This window comes from Gopherus flavomarginatus, chromosome 10, assembly GCF_025201925.1.
Source record: "Gopherus flavomarginatus isolate rGopFla2 chromosome 10, rGopFla2.mat.asm, whole genome shotgun sequence".
Classification (NCBI taxonomy): domain Eukaryota; kingdom Metazoa; phylum Chordata; order Testudines; family Testudinidae; genus Gopherus; species Gopherus flavomarginatus.
Genome location: NC_066626.1, coordinates 80,040,391 through 80,060,774, shown reverse-complemented (window position 1 = coordinate 80,060,774; position 20,384 = coordinate 80,040,391). Strand labels below are relative to the sequence as shown.

The 20,384-nt window shown below is 54.2% G+C and overlaps 2 protein-coding genes across 5 annotated transcripts in view; one reads left to right on the top strand and one right to left on the bottom strand.

Moving 5' to 3' along the window:
* Nucleotides 1–255: 255 nt before the first annotated feature.
* Nucleotides 256–14,243, top strand: LOC127030489 (keratin, type I cytoskeletal 18-like). Its single transcript, XM_050917126.1, has 7 exons — nucleotides 256–612; nucleotides 9,133–9,215; nucleotides 10,810–10,966; nucleotides 11,107–11,271; nucleotides 11,358–11,483; nucleotides 12,412–12,632; nucleotides 13,990–14,243. Exons 1-7 carry the CDS (start codon nucleotides 256–258, stop codon nucleotides 14,009–14,011), a joined length of 1,131 nt encoding a protein of 376 aa, XP_050773083.1. The 3' UTR covers nucleotides 14,012–14,243.
* Nucleotides 14,244–16,535: 2,292 nt separating this feature from the next.
* ARPC2 (actin related protein 2/3 complex subunit 2) overlaps nucleotides 16,536–20,384 on the bottom strand; it is a 65,899-nt gene continuing 62,050 nt past the window's right edge. For 2 of the 4 annotated variants that reach the window (XM_050917142.1, XM_050917141.1), the window contains one exon: nucleotides 16,536–16,989. In XM_050917142.1, the coding sequence (XP_050773099.1) occupies nucleotides 16,889–16,989 (101 nt within the window). In that variant the 3' untranslated portion in view covers nucleotides 16,536–16,888. The remainder of the gene's footprint in view (nucleotides 16,990–20,384) is intronic. The other 2 variants (XM_050917138.1, XM_050917140.1) reach the window with 1 other exon arrangement.

Genomic DNA, 20,384 nt, shown 5'->3' with positions numbered 1-20,384 from the left:
CCCAACAATTAGCCTAGCCCCGCCCAGCGGACTCACCTGCGGCCCAACCCCATAGCTGCACCACCCTCTTTAGCATATCTCCACCCCCCTTGCCGGGGGCTCCTGAATATTTACCCCCACCCCCGTGCGGGGGCGGGGTCTGCAGCGGCGCCTTCCATTGGCCGGCCTCTACCTGCGCATGCAAATGAGGCTCCTGAATAATGCAGCGGCCCCGCTAGAAATAGCGGCGGGGCGCCCGGCGCAGCAGCGCGCAGCATGTCCCGCTCCCGCAGCGGCTCCCTGGCCGGCGCGCCCCGCCCGCGGCCCGGCTCCTCGGCCGGCAGCATGTACGGGGGCGCGGGCGGCTCGGAGCCGCGGGTCTCGGCGTCCCGCCTGCAGGCGCTGCTGCCCGGCCTGCGCGCCAACCTGGACGCGCTGTGGGCCGGCAGCCAGCAGGAGGCGCTGCAGGGGCTGAACGAGCGCCTGGCCGGCTACCTGCGGAGGGTGCGGGGGCTGGAGGCGGCCAACCGGGCGCTGGAGGAGGAGATCGCCCAGGTGCGGGCCCGCCGGGGGGACCCCGGCCAGCGGGACTGGGAGGCCTGCGAGCGGCCCCTGGTGGAGCTGCGCAAGCAGGTAGGGCCGAGCCGAGGGGCACCCGGGGTGGGGGGTCCCTGAGCTGCCAGACCCCGGGGGCTGCTGCTACCCCATCCCCTGGACAGGGCGGGGGTCCTGCTGCTGTCAGTCCCCAGTGAAATGGGCAGGGCAGAGGGAATCAGTCTTCTTGTCCCCCATCAGGTCTGCGCTGGCTGCCTCACCCCCTCCCCGGGGTGCCGGAGCCGGGGGTAGACCCTCTGGCCTGCCCTTGGCGAGACAGGAGCTGGGGAAGAGAGATCTGAGGGTGCAAGGGGACAGACACACACACCCACTTCGTGCAGGAAGCTTATCCGACCGGGGTGTCAATTTCTGGAGGAGGGTCACGCCCTGTAGCCCCACCTCGCTGGTGCCACGTCCGTTTGCCCTAATCCACGAGAAACACCAGGGAGGCTGCTGGAACCTGGCCCTTTAGGTCTCATGTAATGGGGGGCAGGAACCCCAATTCCAAAAGCTTCTTATTCTCCACTACCAAGTTCTGTGGAAACACACGCGGAACCAAGAGGGTTCCTGCCCCTGCAAGCAGGGGCGGCTCTAGGTATTTTGCCACCCCAAGCAGGGCAGGCAGGCTGCCTTCAGCGGCTTGCCTGCGGGAGGTCCCCAGTCCTGCGAGTTCAGCAGCAGCCTGCGGGATTTCCACTGAAGCCACGGGACCAGTGGACCCTCCGCAGGCATGCTGCCGAAGGCAACGTGCCTGCCGCCCTCACGGCAACCGGCAGAGAGCCCCCCGTGGCTTGCCGCCCCAGGCACGCGTTTGGCGTGCTGGTAGCTGGAGCCGCCCCTGCCTTCAAGCTCACAATTTCTTCTGTTAGTAAGACGGCTGCAGGCCTGGCCTATCCTCTTTCCTTTCTCTGCTCTAACCCTCTGGCCCTGCTGCCCTTCACCGACAGCCAGTGGGAGACAGTGAAAGGTCAGGGGGTTATTTAGGCTTACATTTTCAGTGGTGAGGTTAGAGTCCTTCGTTTTTGGATGCCTTGAAGAGGCCTGATGCTTTCAGACTGTGCGGAACACCCACCTTCTGAAAACCAGGCCTCTTCTGGGGTCTCATGTGATGCCCCCAAACCAGCCTGTTTTGAAAATGGACAGCTCAGAGGCTGATCTAGCAGGAGCCCTTTGCGCCGGTGAACTCCGCCACTGCTTTATCTGTCGCTCAATGAATCTCTTCAGGGTTGAAAGTCGTCAGCGGATCCCCTGGTGGCTAATCCCGCCTGTTTCCAACCCAACCAGCCAGGCAGGGGAGAGGAGAAGGAAGTGCCTGCAGAGAGTAGCTGGGCTTCTGGAGTTGCTGAAACGAAATCCCTTCTCCTCTAGAGTCTGAACGTACCTGTTCAGTGTCCCTACAGCGCTGCCGAGCTGGCCTGGAGACGGCTCCCTTCCCCCTCCCCCTGCTTTTGGCAGTCTCTTCGGGCTGCGGGTTAAACAGTTGCTTCTGCTGAAGCTGCCAAACATACGTGTGTTTTTCTCTCTCTCCATTATTAGCCCTCTGAGAGTAAACAAAGGCGCCTAGATCCGGATTCTCTGTCTCTGTACAGATCTCATCATCTGCCCAAACAGTGTGAACAAGGATCTGGACTCGCCCTGTGGGTTTCAGCAGAGCCAGGATCAAGCTGAATTTGGGGTCATTGTGACTCTTGCTTCCTTGAACATAGACATAAATTCAAAGGCCAGAAGGGACCATTATGGTCCTGCTGCACAGCCCAGGCCAGAGAACTGCCCCCTGGTCATTCCTAGAACAGATCTTCTGGAAGAGCAGCCAGTCTAGAATCCCACCATGACCTTGGGCAAGTTGTTCCATTCGTTAATTACCCTCATGGTTACAAGTTTACACCTGTCTACCTTCGGCTTTGAGCCGTTGGATCGTCTTCTTTCTCTGCTAGCTCCAAGAGCCCATTATTAAATATTAAATATTCTCCATGTAGGGGTTTATCGACAGTAACCAAGTCATCCCTTAACCTTCTCTTTGTTAAGGTTAATAGGTGGAGCTCTCTGGGTCTGTCATTATAAGGTGTGTTGTCCTATCCTTTAATCCTTCTCGGGGCTTGGCCCTGAGCCCTCTCCAGTTTATCAACATCCTTCCTGAGAGCAGAAGCCTTCCCCCAAGGGAGGGCTGGTCTAGGCATTCAGCAATGGTGGGCACTCCAGAGGATTCCCTTTTCCCAGCGTGGCTCTAGGGGGTGTGCTGCTTGCGTGAGCTATAAATCTGGAGTCCTCACCACTTCTGGTCATTAAAGATCTAAGAACACAAGAATGGTCACCGTGTCAGACCAATGGTCTATCTACCACAGGATCCTCTCCCTGAAAGGGCCTGGGCCAGAAGCTTCAAAAGGAATGCATAGAACAGAGCAATTTTTCAGTGATCCATCCCCTATCTTCCAGGCCCAGCTTCTGGCAGTTGGAGGCTTGGGGACACCCAGAGCATGGGGTTGTGTCCCTGCCCATCCTGGCTAATGGACATTGATGGACCTGTCCTCCAGGAACTTCTCTAGTTCTTTTTTGAACCCTGTTATACTGTTGGTCTTCACACCATTCCCTGACAAGGAGTTCCACAGGTTAACTGTGAATTTGGCCTTGTTTGTTTTAAACCTGGTGCCTATTAATTTCATCGGGTGACCCTGTCATAACATTTCTTCCCAGATCTGGACCTTAGCGTCCAAAATATGGGGGTTAGCATGAAAACCTCCAAGCTTAGTTACCAGCTTGGACCTGGTATCGCTGCCACCAGCTAGGAATTATACAGTGCCTAGCTCACTGTGGTCTCCCCAAAACCTTCCCTGGGGGACCCCAAGACTCAGATGCCTTGAGTCTTACAACAAAGGGAAATAAGATGTGGAGAAATTGGAGAGGGTCCAGAGAAGAGCAACAAGAATGATTAAAGGTCTTGAGAACATGACCTATGAAGGAAGGCTGAAGGAATTGGGTTTGTTTAGTTTGGAAAAGAGAAGACTGAGAGGGGACATGATCGCAGTTTTCAGGTATCTAAAAGGGTGTCATCAGGAGGAGGGAGAAAACTTGTTCACCTTATCCTCCAATGATAGAACAAGAAGCAATGGGCTTAAACTGCAGCAAGGGAGATTTAGATAGGAATTTTTTCCTAATGTCCAAACTGTCAGGGTAGTTAAACACTGGAATAAATTGCCTAGGGAAGTTGTGGAATCTCCATCTCTGGAGATATTTAAGAGTAGGTTAGATAAATGTCTATTAGGGATGGTCTAGACAGTATTTGGTCCTGCCATGAGGGCAGGGGACTGGACTCGATGACCTCTCGAGGTCCCTTCCAGTCCTAGAGTCTATGAGTCTGTAACCCCCTCCCCTTGTTTCCTTGTTACTTCCTCCCAGGCTCCCCTCCCTGGACAACCCTAGGAGATTCCCTGCTTCCAGTCCTGGAAACACAAATACCAAGAGATCTAATCTCTCTTCCCCCTCACCCAGAGGGTATGCAAAGTCAAGCTTAGTAAATCTAACACAAAGAGATTTTTCCCCCTCCCTTCGTTTCTTAGCCTTAACCAGTGAAAAACACTCAAACAGGTCTTAAAAAGAAAGCTTTATATAAAAAGAATGAAAAAAGGACATAAAAGGATCTCTGTATCAAGGTGACAATATACAGGGTCAATTGCTTAAAAGAAAAATGAATAAACAGCCTTATCCAAAAATAATACACTCCAGCAACTACACACATGTAAATACAAAAAAAAAAAAACAATATAAACCTATTGTCTTACTATCCTTGTACTTACAACTTGGAAACAGAAGATTAGAAAACCTGGAGATAGAAAAATCACTCTCAGAGCCGAGAGAGCACAGACCCAAGACAAAGAACAACGAACTCACCCCCAAAACCTTCCCTCCACCCAGATTTGAAAAAGTCTTGTTTCCTGATTGGTCCTCTGGTCAGGTGTTTCAGGTTACTGTTTGTTACCCTTTTATAGGTGAAAGAGACATTAACTCTTAACTATCTGTTTATGACAGACCCCAATTTGTGTATTAAGCGAAGGAGAAAATAACACTTCTTGATTCACTTTCTCCACATCATTCATGGTTTTGTAGCCCTCTATCAGCTTCCCCGTGTCGTCTCTTTCCTAAACTGAACAGTCCCATGTCTTTTTAATGTCAGATCACACAGAAGCTGTTCCACTCCCCTTGTCATTTCTGTTGCCCTTTTCTGTACTCTGCCCAATTCTAATTTTTTTTTTGAGGTGGGGCGACTCGAACTGCATGTGGTATGACAGGGGTGGGCGTACCGTGGATTTATACAGGGGCACAATGATACTTTCTATCTTATCTGTCCCTTTCCTAACGACATTTAATTCTCTTGATTGCTGCTGCACACTGAACAGATGTTTTCAGAGAACTATTCACAATGGCGCCAAGATCTTTCTTGAGTGGGAACTAATTTAGACCCCATCATTTTGTATGTGTAGTTGGGATTGTTTTCCAAAGTGCATTACTTTGCATTTATCAACCTTGAATTACATCTGCCATTTTGCTGCCCAGTTTTGTGAGAGCCCTTTGTTACTTTGCGTGGTCACCTTCATCTGGATTAATGTTGTATCATCTGTGAACTTTGCCACCTCACCGTTTTACCTCCTGTTTCCAGATCATTTATGAATATGTTGAACAGCTCTGGTCCCAGTACAGACCCCGGGGGGTGGGGGGGCACCACTATTTACCTCTCTCCATGGTGAAAACCTTTATTCCTGCACTTGGTTTCCTATCCTGTAACCAGTTACTGATCCATAAGAGCACCTTCCCTCTTATCTACGTCTGCATACATTGCCTAAGAGCCTTTGAGGGACCTTGTCAAAGTCCCAGTGCACTAGATGCACTGGATCACCCTTATCCACATGTTTGTTGACTCCCTCAAAGAATTCCAACAGCTTGATTGAAGTGTGATTTCTCTCTACAAAAGCTGTGCTGACTCTCCCCCGCCATACTGCGTTCATCTCTGTGTCTGATCGTTTGGTTGCTTACTACAGTTTCAACCGATTTGTCTGGTACTGAAGTTAGACTAACCAGCCTGGAATTGCCAGGATCGCCTCTGGAGGCTTTTTAAAAAAATTGGTGTTATGTTTGCTATCTGCCTGTCATCTGGTCCGTAGGCTGACTGAAGTGATAGGTTACACACCGCCGTTAGTAACTCCGCAATTTCACAGGAGTTCTTTCAGGAGTCTTGGCACTCAGCATCTCCTGGCGCTTCTTACAAGGCTAAGGTTGTTAACCTGGCTGTCCAGCACCAGTTGCAATTCTGGCCAGTACACTCAACTTCTCCAGATTTCCACCCCTCCCTCCCCCCAGTTTCCATTGCACACAGCGTTCTCCTCCTTTTCCTGTCCCAAACTGTGCCACCCTAGAAGTGGCTGCATTTTGGTGATGGGTGAAGGATCCCTGTATATTGCGGTCTGTAAAGTCCACCCCTCACTGAGACTTCTAGCTGGAAAACAAGAGCATCCAATTTGGGCTGGATGAGTTTAAATATTTGTGTCCCGATCCAGTAGAGAAGGGACCTTCCCCTCCTCTCAGCCCCTTTCCTGCAGTATCTTTCTGACAGGAATATTAGAGGGAATGCACTGGGGCCATCTGAAATGTCTTTAGAAAACCAAACTCAGTGAACTATTAGCAAAAGACGAATCCTTTCCACCTGCAGGGGGCAGGGCTGACTCGCTTTCACTGTCTCACGACTGGTCCAGAAAGGCCACGGCGGTCAAGTTTGTGTTAAAAGTAAAGCGCCCAGGGAGGATTTTCAGCAGCACCGGAGAGACTAAAGCACCTGGCTCCCACTGGCTTGCGTGGCAAAGTCCCTTGAGTGCCTTTGAAAATCTCCCCCTGGAACAGACGTGGCCCTGAGCCTCGTTCCTGGGGACCTGAGCACCTGCTGCCTTCAGCGAGAGGTGGGTGCTCAGCACCCCTGAAAGTCAGTCCCCTCCTAGAGCTGCTGAGTTTGAGGCCCTCCGAGTCTCTCTCTCTCTGCCTGGAAGGAAGGGGCCTTTGTTACCGTCTCCCATCAGACTCCTCAATCATTGCTGTATGGAAGCCGGGGGTACCTCCGACAGACCTAATCTTGCACAGACTGCGCTGTCTTCTACCTCAATGGGGCTCTGATCCTGCCTTGGAGACAGATAGCCCCTCCCGTGCAGTGGGGCTCCCTGGGGCGTAAAACAAGACACGGGGATCACTTCCCCCCCCCCCCCCCCCGAAATGCAGCTGCTTCTGGGTGAAACGCTGCAGCTGCATCTCACTGATTATGTAAACTCAAGAGGGGGAACCTGGCCAGGTGTCTGAATGGGGGGAGGCTGGAAAGGGGGTGCTGAAACGCAGCGGCTTGCTGGGGAAGTTGAGAACTCTTCACAGCTCAATGGCCTCCACAGATTCTAACGAGCTCCGGATCCAGCCCAGACGGCAGAAAGCAGCTTGTTTTCAGGCGCTTCCATGGAGGTGCCACTGCCAGCAGCTGGATCTTCCGTCCCAGTTAAAATTCTCCTCTCTGGAACGTGCCTCAGCAATCTGACTAAACACTACTGGGCTCCTGGGAAGAGAGACCCTCTGCCCTGCTTCCCTACGGGCTGCAAGGTTCAGTTTCTCCCCCAAGTCTGCCCTTGGCTTGACTTTGCTGTAACCCAATCTGGTGGCTCAAAGAGCCCCATGGGGCAAACACACACCTTGTTTTGCTTTGCTCACGTGCCAGTTTCTGAAACATGAAACCCACTGGCAGGTCCCTTCTGCACTTGAGGTCTGAACTTGTTTCAGGAGGAGCTACGCTGAAGAGGGGAACAAGGCTGAGGTAAGGGCACTGCAGGGGTGCAGGCCCTCTCAGAGGGCCAAAGAGGCCGGGGCCACTTCCAGCTTTTGAGGCCCCCCAGCCATAATAAAAATAAGACGACGCGGTCTAATCTTGTGCCATCAGAACCAATATATTTTTATTAATATTTATGAATGTTTTTAACTCTTTAATATGACAATCTACATCAGTTAACAAAAAAACCCCCATCTTTTACCAAATCACCTCTTATTTGCTTAAATTTGCAGCGCTAAGTTGAGTGTGTGTGTCACACTTTGGTCTGATAGGGATGTGTATAAAAACAAGTTGTGAAACTTATCAAATGCCAAAAAATTTAACAAGTGTCTAAATTTGAGGCCCAGGCCAAGTGGCCCTCCTGCCCCCTTCCCCCACCCCCACATGGGTGTGTGTGTATCGTGTAATACAGGGGTCGGCAACCTTTCAGAAGTGCTGTGCCAAGTCTTCATTTATTCACTCTGATTTAAGGTTTCACGTGCCAGTCATACATTTTAACGTTTTTAGAAGGTCTCTTTCTATAAGTCTATAATATATCACTGAACTATTGTTGTATGTAAAGTAAATAAGGTTTTAAAAATGTTTAAGAAACTTCATTTAAAATTAAATTAAAATGCAGAACCCCCCCGGACCGTTGGCCAGGACCCAGGCAGTGTGAGTGCCACTGAAAATCAGCTCGCGTGCCGCCTTCGGCACACATGCCATAGGTTGCCTACCCCTGATGTAATATCATGTCACTTAGAGACCACGATGGCAGGAGTTGGAAGGATGGCCCAGTGGGTCAGGCCTGGGGTTTTGGGCTCATTTCCCTGCTCCACCACAGACTCCCTGGGACTTGGGATCTCTGTGCCCCTGTTCTCCCTCTTTGAAAGGGAGACACTGGCCCTGCCCTGACTTCGAGGGGTGGTGAAAGTCAAGGCCTGGGAGGTGCTTAGCAGACAGTGACAAGGGATTATACGAGCACCAGGTGACTACCTGGGGCTCAGACTTGGCGGGGGGGGGGGAAGAACTGGAAGAGGACAAGGGCAAGGGGTGGGAATGTGGGGGATGGACAGGGTGCCTGGGAGTGGGACAGGGGTTTGCCAGGCAGGGAGGGCGGGGGCAGCCTGAAGGGAAAAAGGGAGGCCGGGGTTTGAAATGGATATTGTCAATGAGCACCAGTGCACTCTGCAGCTGTGGGCGGCCCCTGTAGGAATCTGGATCAGTGTGTGCATGGGACCAAGGAAGTCTGGGAGTGGGCAGGCTTATGGCGATGGGGAATAATAAAGACATAGTATTGATCAGACTGGATCTAATCATCTCTTCTGGCCTTAACGTATGATAGGGGCCTGTTCCCCTTCAAAGAGCTTCATTTTCTATTGATCGCTGCATACCCCGGTGAGCAGAAAGCCAGGCCCAGAGATCAGAGCTTGACTTGAGAGATACAGAGTTCCTACAGCTGTCGCTGATATCAGCAGGGTGCTCAGCACCGCGGTAAAACTGGCCTTAAGTGACGCAAGACCCAAAGGGAATCTGCAGAGCTGAGGCTAGGACGGCAGGTCGAGTCCCAGGATCCTACCTTTGGCCTGTCCCTCTAAGGGAGAGACAGGCGGTGATGGACTTTAACTTCTCTGCAGCTGGGTTCCTCAGCTGTGAGCCCTCTCTGCAGAGAGGTGGGGGGAAGTGTCTGTATCGCTTTAGCATCCCCACCTGAAGGTCCCTCGCCTCTCTTGCAGGTGGAGGATCTCAACATGGACAATGCCAAGCTGCTGCTGCAAATCGATAATGCCAGGCTGGCGGCTGACGACTTCAAGGTCAAGTAGGTCACCTCACTCCCTCCCACTACTAGCGTCGCGGCCAGGCTGGCCGCAGAGCAGAGGATGCTTCCCCCGGCTGGGGGGACGGAGCCGTTCAACAGCTGTGAATCTGGAGCAATCCACTACAGCAGCCAAACTTGGCAGAGCTAACAGAGCCCTGAGCGCTGGCCCTGGGGTTTTGTAACAAGTGCATGGGCCAAGCATTCAAACTCATGCACAGGACAACTTCCCATGTTACCGGGTGAAATTCTCTGCCCTGGGCGGCGTGGGAGGTCTGATTAGATAGTCAACGATCCCATCTGGCCTAGAAATCTGACTCGTAAATCTGATCCCCACATTTCTTCCCAGAGCAACTCCATGTGGTTGAATGCTAAGTACACATCCTCCCTCTTTCTTCCAGTCACCTCTCCTAGGGTCAAGCTGGAATCCAGGGCACCTTGCTCCACTTGGCAGGTGCACAGTGTCTAGGGTGACCAGATGTCCCGACTTTATAGGGACAGTCTCGATATTTGGGGCTTTTTCTTATATAGGCTCCTATTACCCCCCACCCCTGGTCCTGATTTTTCGTACTTGCTGTCTGGTCACCCTAACAGTGTCAGTCTAGAAAGGTGGGAGTGGGTTCCCGCTACAATGCAGGGCTGAGAGAACCTGGTTTCCCTTGCTGGTCTCCCAAACACATAACAATGGCCATATTGGGTCAGACAAAAGGTCGATCTAGCCCAGTATCCTGTCTGCCTACAGTGGCCAATGGCAGGTGCCCCAGAGGGAGTGAACAGAACAGGGAATCATCAATGATCCATCCTCGTCACCCATTCCCAGCTTCTGGCAAACAGAGGCTAGACACACTTCGGGGCATGGTTTCCCTTGACCAGCAGCTCAACGCAGGGAGGAAACCGAAGCAAGCCCCTGAATTAGCATTGCCCTCTGAAATTAGAGGGCATTTCCAAAGGGCCAGTGCTCCAGAGAGGAGCTACTTCTCCTGTTACACAGAGGACAGGTGCTCAGTGTCTGCCCTGGTTGCTGATTCCGGGAGAAGTTGCTCATGCCAACCTCCACTAGCTTCAGTCTCTCTCGGTGCCAGCCCCCCTGTCCCTTTGCTACACTCCTCCCTGCCTTCCCCCCACACGACTGAACGTGGTTAATGCTGAAGCCGTTCTCTGTAAGATCTGCTAGTCCTGGGGCTGGCTTCCCTCGCCATCCCTCTTGGAGGATGGGACAAATCCACTTCCTGCTGCCTTTAACCATCGGGCCCAGAACTTTCACAAAGCAACTTGTCATGCCCAGTTTGAAGGTTCCTGCCCTGGGGGCAGCTCCCTCCCCTACATGTCACTAAGAAGGCTGGTGTTTTCCAGACTACTGGTCACATCAGTGCTTTGAAAGTGTCCGTCCACATTTCTATTGTGCCCCTCACCCTGGAACTGGGATATGACTGAATCTGCAGGCTCAAGCGCTACTCGCACCTTGCTAGGTTAACTCCTCGTCGTGATCCAAGAAAACATCCTGCAGTAAGAAAAGCCGGTGCTTGCAATGCAATGTGCCTGAAACCCGCCCCTCCACCCTCTGGCAGGGTCTGATCTCTCCCCTTCCTCTTCCCAGGCTGGAGGCAGAGCAGGCCACGTGTGACAGCGTGCAGAAGGACACCCAGGGGCTGCGCAAGATCATGGAGGACACCAACTTCCTGCGCACGAAGCAGGAGGCGGAGCTGGAGGGGCTCAAGGAGGAGCTCGCCCACCTACGGAAGAGCCACAAGGAGGTAACGGCTGGGCAGGGGCAGCTCGGGCTGCCAGAGGTGGGAGCGTGGCTGGCTTGGCCATGCTTTGACTGGGGTGACGGCGCTTGGGGGCGACCAGCGCAGGACTGCGAGCAGCTAATACCCCGTTGCCCTCTCTGCAGGAAGCGGGGGCCCTCAGAGCACTGATTGCTAACTCCGACGTGACCGTGGAGGTGGATAACCCAAAGAAGCAGGAGCTGAGTGAGACCATCGCCCAGATCCGGAAGCAGTACGAGAAAGTGGCCGAGCAGAACCGGGAAGATGCCGAGAGCTGGTACAAGGACAAGGTGAGGGGAGAACTGAGGAGAGCGGCTGTGGCCCCGCGTCATGACGGTCCCTGGCATAACCATGGTGTCTCTCTCCTTTCCCATAGTTCGACACGCTGTCCCAGGAAGCGAACGTGAACACCCAAGCGCTGGAAGAAGCCAAGAGTGAGCTGAGTGAGCTGCGCCGACAGCTTCAGGGCCTGGAGATCGAACGCCAGACCCTCCAGAAAATGGTGACGAGACCCTGCTTTCCCCCAGCTCTGTTCCTGGCAGGGCAACGTTCTCCTCCTGCAGACTGAGGAAGCAGGGGTTTGAGATGGTGAAAAAACCATCCAAGACCCGCTCCTGGGTGGGGCTGGGTTCTTCCCTCTCTCAGTGAGCCTCTTTCCTTAGGAAGGACGTGAGGTTTTCACTCTTATTGCCCATTTCCTGCAGCTGTGCCGTGAGCCAGGTAGAGGAGGGGCTAACTTACATGCCCCAGGCGGAAGCATCTGCCATGTCTTCTCTCCCGAGTCCTTGCAGGGCCGACCTGAAACCGATGGCTGCGTCAGTCTGTCTGGTTACAGGCCCACTAAACCTTGGTGAGAGCCATGCCCTAGGCCGGAAAGGGGACCCTGCTGTAACCCGTAGGCGCCAAGTGAGCCAGTCCTAATGCCAGCTACGCTGTCACAGGGCGAGCAGCCCACCACATATCAGCTCCAGCGGGGATGGAGGCTTTTTTTAAAAAGCTGCTTCTAATTCTCAGGCTCTACTGGCCAGACTTCCCCTTCCTGCCGCGATCCTGGTCTCGTCCCTTGCCCAGGTGCAACAGTCCGGAGAGCACTGACTATACACGTGTGTGTGGAGAGACCAGTAAACTAAGTGCCCAAGTGATGGGGTGAGCCTAGGTCCAATCTGAGCATTCATGGCAAGGGAAGGAAAAGGCACCTTCTGAAGGACACCGGGCACCTGCACAGACTGGTGGGAGCTGCACGTCAGGCCACTCAAGTCCTAGGACGTGTTGGGTGCATTGGTCCCTCCCCATATTGCCCTGTGATAGAGTCCCACACCCAGGCTCCCTGGGCTGGTGCAGGCCCCCATGGCCTAGCAATTGCATTGAGAGCCGTGAGTAAGTTGCACACAGGCTGCCACGTAATTGCTTTGGGCCCTGCTCCTATCCAGGTGGATACACAGGAGAACAGTTTGGAGAACACCGAAGCCCGCTACAACGACCAGCTGGCAAACCTCACGCATGTCATCGCCAAGCTACAGGAGGAGCTGGCAGCCTGCCGGGCGGATCTGGAGCGGCAGGCCCGAGACTACGAAGCCCTGCTGGATGTGAAGGTCAAGCTGGAGAATGAGATCAGTCAGTACAGTCAGCTGATTGAGGGAGTGATTGACAGGTAACCGCCCGGGGCCACAAACACTCCAGTTATTGCTCTCCCTCTATCCAGCTGGCTCTGGGGCCCCGAGTGCTACCGACCCTTGGAAGACTCTCTAGTTTCTCTGCTCCCATTTTGTCACCAGGTATGGGGTCTTCCTCCTCCTGTTCAGGGCTGATTGACCGAATCCCAGGCCGCTTTGTCCTGCCAGCTCCCACGCTGTGCTTTATCGGTCTCTTGCCGGATGCGGGATGAAATCAGCACTGGCTGGGGTGTGGTCTCTGATCCGCCAGCATTGCACTGACGGGGCTTCTGTACCTGCACTTTTGGATAGGAAAAAGCTCAGTGCCCTTGACTGGGCTTTTTCCATCAGCAGACCAGGAGTCTAACCTCATGGACCTGGTGGAAAGGCGTTGACCAGAGCAGGAGGGAGTGGAACATGGTTTTTTAGCCCACGTAATGGATCCACGTTGTTCCTTTGCAAGCCTTAGTTACCAGGCAGAGACTGTATTCATAGCAGCTGCTATGAAGAGAGGAAGCAACAAAAGACATGCAAATCCCATGGTCACTACAGCTACAGTTGCCCAGGGCTGTTCAGGGAAAGGTGCCCCCTGTAAGCAAATCACACACACACACCCCGGAGGGACAGGGATCACACAAACGCTGCCATATTTTGTGTTTGCGGAGAGGAGCTGCTGAATCCAGCCAGCGTGGGTAAGTGACCCGGGGTGGTGCCCTTAGCGTAGGGGCGCTAGGTAGCTGGAGAGCAGCCTGCTTCGCTGTACGAGTCTGCCCTGGCACCAATCTGCTTGCCAGCTTCCTGGGTGATCACACAATGTGCTAGAACCATGTCATCTTATCTTGCTACTGGTCCTTTTTTACCAATGCGGCCGTGTCCTTCAGCCTTGGCCTCCTGTCCTGTTCGAAAGCAGAGTTCCAGGCCTGGCATGTTGGGAGTAAAACCACTGCACATCCACTCCAGAAAACCTGGTAGGGGAAAGGGCACCCAAAGGAGACACTCTGCAGTGGGAACTGGAGCAGAGGCTGGCTCAGTTCTGCCATCTGAGAAGCAGCACATTGATGCATTGGCCCGTTGGGCTAGCAGCTAATGCTTCTACAAGGGCCTCCCAGCCCTCTGTGCGTCCAGCAGTAGCACCTTCACCCAGAGCACTGAGCTAATCCCCTCGTCTCGGCTCCAGGACTTGTGCTCACTGCAGCCTCTGAAGCGCCTTGCTTCCAGGATGCAGTTGCTGGGTGACTTCAGCTGTCCCTACATCACCCCCTGGCACCAGTCCCTGCCTCTGCAGCACAGAACTGAGCAGAGAGGAGCTGCACGAGCCTGGTATCAGTCTAAGAACCCTTTTCCCTTCTCCCTCAGGCTCCCGAAGGCAGACCATTAAGAAGGCGGTGGTCACCACGCAGGAGATTGTGGATGGGAAAGTGATTGCACAGCAATCGGAAGGAGTAATTCAGTAAAGAGGCAAATCTCGATCTACCGTTGCTGCCTTTGGAGCTCCTTTTCGGCTGCTCTAACAAGCCAGGGGCGTGGGTTGCATTGTCTTCTGCAGAGGTCTGTGCTCTGCGGTGATTGGAATCCTGCTGAATAAAGATCTTCCAAGCCCTTTGAAATGACTCCTAGCACCTCCGGTTTGTCTGGATGCCGGTGTGGGATGCGTCGTTTAGCTCCCACACGGAAAAGGCACAAAGGAAGCCAGCAGCTGGAAGCCACTAGAGAGGCAGCTCACTGATGGTACCTGCTGGTAGTTAAGTGAAATAGAGAAGATCTTGCTGGGCATTAGGCTCTGCCACTATCAGGGCTAAGAGGGGCTGCCTGTGTGCGGGACGTGCTCTTTGGGGAAGGAGGTATCTAAGAGTCTCCTCCTCTAAGAGATGCTGGAGCACTATGGGCAACAGAGGTTGTGCAGATGGGAACTGGGGTGCTGCTGGGTTCCTTGCAGTTGGGGGTTAGCAAGGAAGAGCAGCACAACCTTTAGCAGTGAAGGGATCTCACTCCCCACCGTCTCAGGTCATGGAGGGGTTTCTTACCATACACCAAGTCACCCTCTGGGTCTTCAGTGGCTCCCAGTGTAATCCCAGGTGCATTATCCTACTCCTGGGCTGGACCCCAACCCTTCCCCCGCCCAGGGAGTCTTCAATAACTCACCTTGTATTTGTCCAGTGACAGGAACAGGCCCCCAGAGGACTGAGAAGTGAAGGCATCCCTCGAGGCAGGGGGCTGCTGGCTTTCCCTGGCCTGCCCAGTACAAGCAGCGGCCAGTACGAGAAAGCAGGCCCAGAACGTTTCAGGCTCTGCCCTTCCACGTAGCTGACGCACGCGCTCAGCTTTGATGCCCTGTTCCCACAGGCTGCTCCCATGGTCCCCCATGCATGGCCTGCTGTTCCTTCCCGTGCAACGCTGCTTTCCTCTTCTGTTAGCCCAGCACCCCGGAGCTCTAGCCATGAACCGAAAGCCACACGGGGCTGCGGGCTCTAACACACCAGTGACCCAGTGACGCTCGCAGGCGGCTTACAAGGACCACCTGTAATGGGAGAGGCTTGTACTCCCAGCTGCTGTTAAAATGAGAACACACACAAAGGGCCAGCACTGCTACACGAGGTCTCCTCCCGAGGGCTTAGCCTGCAGGGAGTGTTCTTGGTGTCTCTCTTTGGTGCTCTCCTGATATTTCCCTCCCCCTGAATGCAGTAGAAGGGTGGAAGTGGAGGGCTAGCCAGGGGCTCGGGGCAATCCAAGGTGCTGTGAAGTACCACAGAGCACCTGACAGCAGCCAGTGGACTGCCCCAGGAACATTACCTAGCATGGCCGGCCGGCCTTCCCCCTTCACTGTGCTGTTTAAATGGAATTTCCTAGGTTTTTAAAAAGAAATGAAGGTAGAGATGTTCCTGCATCTGCAACTGGCTGCTGGGCAACAGTGAAACACCCACACAGCAGGGATCACCAAGGTGGCAGGAGTCCTGGCCACAATTCTGCACTTTTCTACATTGTGTGGGAGTCAGGGCCCCGCACCCCCCACTTCCTGCGATTCCCCGTCACTCTCAGCCAGCCAGTGACACAGAAGGTTTATTAGCCGGCAGGAACAGTCCCAAGCAGGGCTTGTAGGTACAACCACGACCCCTCAGCCAGGCCCTTAGACCCCAGACTTGGGGTTCCCTGCCTCTTCCCAGCCAGCCCAGAACTGAAACCAAAAACCCCTCCAGCAGGCTCTGCCCCCTCCTTCTCTCCCCCTGTCCAGTTTCCTGGGCAAAGGTGTCGACTCTCCCCCCCACCCCCCTTCCTGGCTCTGGTCCTGTCCTTCACCTAAAGTCACCCCCTGCTCTCCCATCCCCCATGCAGACAGCCCCGGTCAGTCCACCCCGCTCCCTACTGCGTCACAGGCTTCCTTTACATCGTCCTAAGCTACACCCAAGTGTGCAAAGCCCAGAGGGCAGCAGCACAGAGCACCAAGGGTCCACGCTATATTAGTGAGCGTGTGCAGAGGTTTTACACTGTTCACTTTTCACACATCAGGCAGTTTTCTCAAGAGCAGAGGGCACTATAGGGCTATCACCCGGCAGCAGTTCACGTTTCAGCGCCGTTAGCTGTGGCACCACAGCTGATCAAGGATCACATTTCACATTACAGTGGAGAAAATACTTTCGCCTCCATTTTTCAAAATCAAAACCATCTTTGGTTCAGCTCTGGAAAACACTCACCCCTGGGCTGAGCCTGACCTTGCCAAATTTCAGCCCAAAGGACTGAAGAGGTGGCAAGCAAGTGAAAGTGCTTAGACCAGAAATGCTTGTTCAACCTACATTCTGTCCAGGACACACAGAACACTCCTATGTTACCACTGGGACGTGCTAAGTGGGACATCATGGGGCTTTTCCAGGTCTAATTTCTATAACAATCCAAACTCCCACAAGCTGTTAAGATAGAAAGATCTCCTTTATTAATGAACCCCAACAGTATTTCTTCAGATACAGGAGTTTTGAACTCAAATACTCAGAAGAAAACAAGTTAATATTGCATTATTCTCATAAGAAATACTGCAACTCATTACCAGTAACATATTGCAAAGCAAAACAGCTTGAAAAGAAAAAAGAAAAAAGAAAAGAAATTAAACTGATCAAAATGGAATTAAGGTTGGTTTGTGGTTTGTTTGTTTTTTTTGAACTAGTAAGTCCTTGCAAGCACAGCTCGTTTCCGCAGATTACTTCCCAAACTTGTACAAAACAGAACCCGATTGGTTGATTCCTTAAGAGCCCAGAGAGGTGCAACATTAAAAGCTACGATTATCAAGTAGCAAGTGCTCCAGCCTTCTGTCTTCAGCGGCGGCCTCCGCCACATCCCATGCGTTAACGGGATGAGAACGTCTTCCCCCTGTAAGGAGCAGAAGGGCAATATTAGGGGTATTCTCTTCCCAAGTATCCCACATGTTACTCAGTCCCAGTAGAGTCCTGTGTTGACATCTACTGTGCTCCCTTTCAACACAGGCGAGACAATGCCCTTTGGGGAGGCTGTGGAGAGGATTTGAGGGAATGTTTTCAAGAGGGTGCTTGGCAGGCAGAAGGGGAGGCTGTTCCAGCCAAGAGGGGTGTCACGGAGTCCCCGGGCGATGCTCTGGAACTGCTCCCCACCAAGCCAGGCAGGACTCTGGGGAGCCTCCTCTCCCTTGGAGCAGACTTGTTCAGGGCAAGAAGCTCACACAGCTTCACCTCCTGGGTCTCTCCTTGGAGCATTCAGCATCCTCTGCCCCTCCGTGTGCTTCCCACAGCGAGCCCGCCCCAGCGGGGTCCTGGGGAAGCCACCGGGTCCTGCACCCCCACTTTGCAGTCAGACGTGACTCTCAGCCAGCCAGTAACACAGAGGTTTATTCGATGACAGGAACAGGGTCTAAAACAGAGCTTGTAGGTACAGCGAACCGGACCCCTCGGCTGGGTCCATTCTGGGGGGCAGTGAGCCAGACCCCCAGGTCTGCCCTCCACCCTCGACCCCAGCCAGCTCCAGACTCACAACCCCTCCCTCAGCCCCTCCTCTCTGCTTAGCCCCTTTCCCGGGCCAGGAGGTCACCTGATCCCTTTGTCTCCAACACCTTCAGCTGGCACCTTTGCAGAGGAGGGGCCCAGGCCATCAGTTGCTAGGAGACAGAGTGCCAGGCATTTAGGTGCACTGGCCCTTGGCTCTGCCAAATACTTAAGAACTGCCATGGGGACACTGAGGCACCAACACAGTATTCAGAGAAAACATTAAGAACTTTCCAAGTTCGTCACATCTCTCCCCCCTTCGAGACCGAACTGAGCGAGGTCACTCCTGCCAGTGACCTGGGGAAGTTCGAACCCACCAACGTTCCCATGGATGCCCCAGCATCTCTCCCATCCCTTGGTGTGAGTTACACCAGGACAGTCCAGTCTTACGGCCTCCCTTAGGTCGGGTGTGCTTGATGGCACTTGCAGGCCGCATGTGGGAAGGTTTATGCAGCCCACACTCTTTGCCACCCCAGTACCCCTGGGCTTCAAGCTGGGATCTCAGCTGCCCCCGTGCTCAGCACTGCCCTTGCTGTCCCAGTGGGGCCAGGCAGCGAGCTCTTTGCTCTGGTCACAGCATCAGAGCCAGCGTGAGCCCCCACTCCAGTGTGCAGTGGGGCAGGGAGCATCTCTCCCTCCCACTCAGTCCCAGGGGGCTGGTTACAGGTATCCTGAGCCCAGCAGCCCCTCCCCCCTGCCAGCCAGGTTATTTGCATTTTCACTGACCATTTCCATCCTAGCCAATTGGTTCCCTGGATTTGAATTCAAACCCTCGGCCGTTACAGGAGCGGGGCCTGGATCCTGTCCCATGGGGAGACAGTCACCCCCCAACAGGGCCTCCCAGCCGATATCCTGGAGAACCCCAACTACCAGCCAGCCCGACCCCTCCTGGGTCTGCACAGGGATCTGGGCCATAGGCAGGGCGAGGGGCTTCACCCCAGGGAACTTCACCCAGGTCCCACAGTCCCTCAGCATCTGGGGCTGCACCACCACAGTTCTCTCTGTCCCAGGATCTCGCCCCCGCAGGCGTGTTTCCCCACTGACCCCTGGGCAGCCCCCTATGTCTCTCTGCTCCACCAACACCAGTCCACGCTGCTGCTGCTTCTCCTGCAGCTTTTCCTCGGGCTTTTGCTCTCTCTCATGGTCCTCTCGCTCTCTCCGGCTCTGCTCCCATCCCATCCGTCTCCAATCTCCTGATGGGGAACCCAATCGTGAAGACCCTCGTCTGATTGGGGACCAGACTCCCGGGGATGCCTGGCTGATGCTCCAGCTGCTCTCAGATCCTCTTGTAGCCCCATCTGGGCCAGGAATCTGCTCCTCAGAGCGGTCCTTCTCCTCCAACTGCACGATTAACTGTGCCTTGGTGAATTTCCCCATGCGTAACCCTCTCTTTGTGCACAGGATCACAATGTCCTTCTCAAGGAGATGGTGATAGGCCATCACTTCACCGTTCCCAAGTGGCTCTGGACTCACAGGCCTGTGTGCTCTTGGCTCCCCCATGGTTTCCAGGAAGAACCCCTGGTGTGCCAGCCCTTCTCGTGATCACCACCTCTTTGCCAGGGTCGAGCTGCAGACTCCTCCGCCCCTGGGACTGCTCCTGCAATCCCCCGGGGAACCCTGCTACTGCAAAAATCCTTCTCTCTCCCAGGGTCGAGCGGCAAGCTCCTCCGCCCCGAGACTGCTCACTGCAGTCCTCAGGGGGACCCTGTTACTCCAACAGTCCTTCTCGCTGGTCACACACTCCCAGAGGTTAACCGCCCCCTGAAACCGTCCCTCTCTGAGCCTTCAGCATGCCTGGTCCTCATTATCCCTCCTTTGTTTTACTGCTCCCCAGTCACTTACTGCAAGTAGCGCCATTCACGGGGTGCAGTACATCCCACCGCTGCCACCAGTTGTCACGGAGTCCCCGGGCGATGCTCTGGAACTGCTCCCCAAGCCAGTCAGGACTCTGGGGAGCCTCCTCTCCCTTGGAGCAGACTTGTTCAGGGCAAGAAGCTCACACGGCTTCACCTCCTGGGTCTCTCCTTGGAGCATTCAGCATCCTCTGCCCCTCCGTGTGCTTCCCACAGCGAGCCCGCCCCAGCGGGGTCCTGGGGAAGCCACCGGGTCCTGCACCCCCACTTCGCAGTCAGACGTGACTCTCAGCCAGCCAGTAAAACAGAGGTTTATTCGATGACAGGAACAGGGTCTAAAACAGAGCTTGTAGGTACAGCGAACCGGACCCCTCGGCCAGGTCCATTCTGGGGGGCAGTGAGCCAGACCCCCAGGTCTGCCCTCCACCCTCGACCCCAGCCAGCTCCAGACTCACAACCCCTCCCTCAGCCCCTCCTCTCTGCTTAGCCCCTTTCCCGGGCCAGGAGGTCACCTGATCCCTTTGTCTCCAACACCTTCAGCTGGCACCTTTGCAGAGGAGGGGCCCAGGCCATCAGTTGCTAGGAGACAGAGTGCCAGGCATTTAGGTGCACTGGCCCTTGGCTCTGCCAAATACTTAAGAACTGCCATGGGGACACTGAGGCACCAACACAGTATTCAGAGAAAACATTAAGAACTTTCCCAGTTCGTCACAAGGGGAAAGAGGAGAGGGAGAGAACTGCAAGGAGGGCGGAAGGAAATGAGAGCAGAGATACGAGGTCATGGTTATGGAAGAAGAGGACAAGGAGCAGACGCCAATGAAGGGACTGAAGTGTGAGTGAGTGGCAGGAGGGGAAGATGCCTAGACTACGGGCATATGCCCCACGGTATAGGGTGACC